We start from the raw sequence: 3,956 nt of genomic DNA on the forward strand, positions 1-3,956 counted from the left end.
AATTTTATCAAAATCTGTAATACTGACCACAGGCCTTCCAGCTGCAGTTGGTGGTTGCTTTGCTAAAAGGGACTAAAAAGAAACAAAAGAATCCTAGTTTAGACATTTGCAGCATGTATTGCTGTATTTTTAAAGAAAATAAATATAAGAACAGTTTACCCGTTAACCATATTAAATCTGTTTCTGATGTAATTTCATACCTGAAGCTTCATAAGAAACACTTGGTCATCTTCTGCCATAATTTCCTTCTCATGCACAAACTGAAATAAGCAATGCATAAGTGAGCAAGTTTAATATATTATGCCAACACTCTTGATAACTTACTCTCTAGACTAATCAAAAAATAATTCACGAATATAAACATTACCTATATTTATATTTACATGAGTGAACTGCCCTTCCCAAGCCCTATAGCAGAGCTGTCCATTGCTATCTACAATGATGTAATTGTTCTGTGTCTGTACTGTTTATACGGTAGCCAATAGCCACCAGTGGCTACTGAGCACTTGAGATGTGGCTAATGTGACAGAGCAACTGATATTTAAATTTATTTTAATTTACTTTACATTTAAAAGCTGTATGTGGCCAGTGGCTACTCTACTGAACAGCACAACCCTAGAGCCACAGGCATATTAATCACGTTAACAAAATTTGCTAAACAACAGGTTGGTGTTTTAAAAGGGTGAGTAATAACCCAGTTGAGTGAAATGACACTTGTTCCTGGTTTCCTCGAAATAAAAATATAATGGCTCTTCTATCACCTGAATAATTAGGAAAAGGAATTGCACGCTTCCTGCTTCTACTCTTGCTATGCCACACACACTGAGTCTATGTTCTTCCCAGGAGCCAGAGAGATCCTTTTAAAAGGTTGCCAGATTACATCATTCCTCTGCTCAAACTCTCCAATTACTTTCCACGTAACTCAGAATGAAATCCAAAGTTCTTACTGCAGCCTTAATGGCCCCACAATAACTGAACTCTGCCTCTCATCTCCTATCACTCCGGCCCTCTGCACAGCTCTTTCCAGCCTCTCTGCCTTCTTCACATGTTCCTACCTCAGGGTATGTGCACTTTCAGTTCCTTGGCCTTCAACATTCTCCCCTCTTATCAGAGACCTTCCCTCCACCTAAAACAGAATTCCTCCAGGCCCAGTCCTCTCACTCTCTCCACTTCCTGCTTTACTTCCACAGCACTTATCACCACTTGGCAGATGGTCTCTGTATTGCTTTATCATTTGCATCACCCTCCTTCCTATTTAGCACCTAGCACCTAAACAGTGCTCAATAAATATTTGTGGAATGAATAAAAGAAAAAAACTTAAAGAAAGCATTTTGTTGGCAAAAAGAATGGGAAACATTTTTGCTGTTTTGTTTTTGTATGTGTATTTCCTTTAATAGACAAGCCAACCAAATACCACATCAATTGATTTTCATTTGACCTTACTTATTACTACTAACCCACAAAAGAAGATGAATGCTTTATATTGTGAATGTTTGGATGCTTAAGACTCAATATATGTTGAATCAAAATTATTTTTTCCTGAAATACATGTCCAAACTAAAAGCAAGCCAGTGAGAAGTATTACAGGTTGAGTATCCCTTATATGAAATGCTTGGGACCAGAAGTGTTTTGGATTTCAGAATATTTGCATTATACTTACCAGTTCAGCATTCCTAATCTGAAAATCCAAAATCCTCCAATAAACATTTCCTTTGAGCACCATGTCAAAAAGTTTTGGACTCTGGAGCATTTCAGATTTCAGATTAGGAATACTCAATCTGTATATAGAAACATTCATTTTTATACAACTTTTCAGAAACATCTATGTATCTAACATAGAACATCATATACTGCTTAACATGACTTAATAGTTATAGAATGACACGTTAGAGTCAAGACTAAAATTGAATATAGAAAACTGGAAGCTCCTGGATAGCTGTGTACTACAGTGGATAACTAATACCTGTAGAGAAAATCCAAGAACTGCCTCAATAGGTAGAACTAAGAGAATTACTCCAGCAATGTTTTTGTGGCTTTTGGCCAAGATCTAAGTTAGAAATTTCACAGCTTCTACCATTCAAACTGCTCAAGATCAACACATACACTCATGCCAATCCATGATTTCCAAGGCACTATATCAGAATATAGATTCTGTACTAATACTTGCTAATATAGATATGCCAAAGGCTAAGATTCAGTAACGAAATAGTTGATTTATATTTTGCTAAAACAAATCATTGTGTGAATTATACATTAGAAAAAAGCCAAATTACACTTAGAACTGCCCCCCTACCCCCCACCCCCGAAAAGAATATCTTTGCCTTTCTACCTGCAATCTAAAGTTGTGGAATTACCCTTCAGTTTAAAAGCCTAAATACTGAAACTACTTGAAACTGTTACCTTTCGGACAGGAGGTTTAGTTATGATGTCTTCAAAATTATCTTCTGCTTTTAATGTTTGAAAATTTTCATGTAATATTCCTATTTTCTTATCATTATCCCACCCTGCTGGACTGGAAAGAAATGCATATGATGAATTCTCAAGCATTTATATAGTCATTTCTTCATTTAACACATAATCATGTAAAAGGAACATTTTTTATGATGTCAATTTGACCAATTAAGAAAAACTAGCTTTTTATTATAATGTCCAAGTTATGTTTTAATAATTTCTATTTAAAATGATTATAAACATTCTTGATCTTAAAAAATCTTCATTACAGTTTTTTCTTGGTGTGGGAATTATTACCTCCCAGTTTTATTCAGGGAGCTTTTCAAAAGCATGTCTAGATTACACACTGAGTCATTTATGTATCATAATCAATTAAAGAATAAGTAGATACAATACACTAATACATGCATCCATTAGACAGTTTAACTATAATGGCAAAGGCCTTTCAAAAAGGGCTCAGGCCAGCAGTAAATCTCACAGGCAATGATATATAGATCAAGGCAGGTAATAAATACAACACCCAAGGAGCAGATTCTCATCTACTTATCATGGAAAGGTTTACTGGTCTCATCTCAAAACTGAAAATGATGATTAATCAAATACTAGCAACAATACATAACAAAATAATATATTTAAGAGTATACTTACATAAATACTGCATCCTTTTCCACAACAACAGCAGGAATCTTATAGGGAAATCCATATAGTTTCTGAACAATGTATTTATATACTAAGTCTATATTTTTGTTTTCTTTTACTGAAGTGTAAATAAGTGCTGCACCATCTGAATAATATCATTAAAGAAAATTTTGGGCAAATTCCATGAATAGGTACCATAAAATTTTGTGTTCTCAGCTTACCATTTACATCTACATACATATTAGTTTCAAAAATAACTTCCAAAGGTATATTATACAGTAAATAAGAATTTCAAAAGTATAAACATGTGCTAAAGTATGAATAAAAAAAATCTTTGCATAATCAATTGAATTTAGGAGGGCAGAGATGTCCTTAAGCCAAGAGTAAATTTAGTAATACTAACACCACTACTACCTCTATATTTAAAGCACATGAAAAGACAATTTTTTTGGTTTTTGTTTTTGACCCTCTTAAACTTGATGAAGGCGGGGATTTTATCAACAACTGCTTTGTTTGTACCTTTTCAACAAAAATAATTTGCACTACTTTCTCTTGTAGCTTTTTACTAATCCTAGGAATTTTTTTACCAATCCCAGGAATTAAGAATTCATAGATAAAGCTTAGGAGACTTACTGAAGAGGGCACAAAAGACCCATTATTGAGAGAAGGTGAGCCAGACAGTATCATCAGGAGGCTTTCAGGCAGGACCCAAGGCAAAAGCAGATGTCATGACCAAAACTTGAAATGATGCATGAGGATGTATTAACTGAAGCAGTTCCTAACTTTCACCTTTTATCAAAAAGACATGGTGGATCAAAAGAGCAAGAGGCCTGCAGTTCCTAACTTTCACCTTTTATCAAAAAGAC

General features: G+C 34.5%; 1 protein-coding gene across 1 annotated transcript in view; it reads right to left on the reverse strand.

Moving 5' to 3' along the window:
* The window catches only part of DYNC1LI1 (dynein, cytoplasmic 1, light intermediate chain 1), a 64,211-nt gene that overhangs the window by 4,003 nt on the left and 56,252 nt on the right, over positions 1–3,956 (reverse strand). Inside the window, exons 7-10 of the mRNA XM_012646862.1 lie at positions 3,100–3,235; positions 2,401–2,512; positions 201–260; positions 24–72 (exon numbers count right to left, since the gene is read on the reverse strand). Coding sequence (XP_012502316.1) covers positions 24–72; positions 201–260; positions 2,401–2,512; positions 3,100–3,235 — 357 coding nt within the window. The remainder of the gene's footprint in view (positions 1–23; positions 73–200; positions 261–2,400; positions 2,513–3,099; positions 3,236–3,956) is intronic.

Source organism: Propithecus coquereli, unplaced genomic scaffold (assembly GCF_000956105.1).
Source record: "Propithecus coquereli isolate 6110/MARCELLA unplaced genomic scaffold, Pcoq_1.0 Scaffold251, whole genome shotgun sequence".
NCBI classification, from domain to species: Eukaryota; Metazoa; Chordata; class Mammalia; order Primates; family Indriidae; genus Propithecus; species Propithecus coquereli.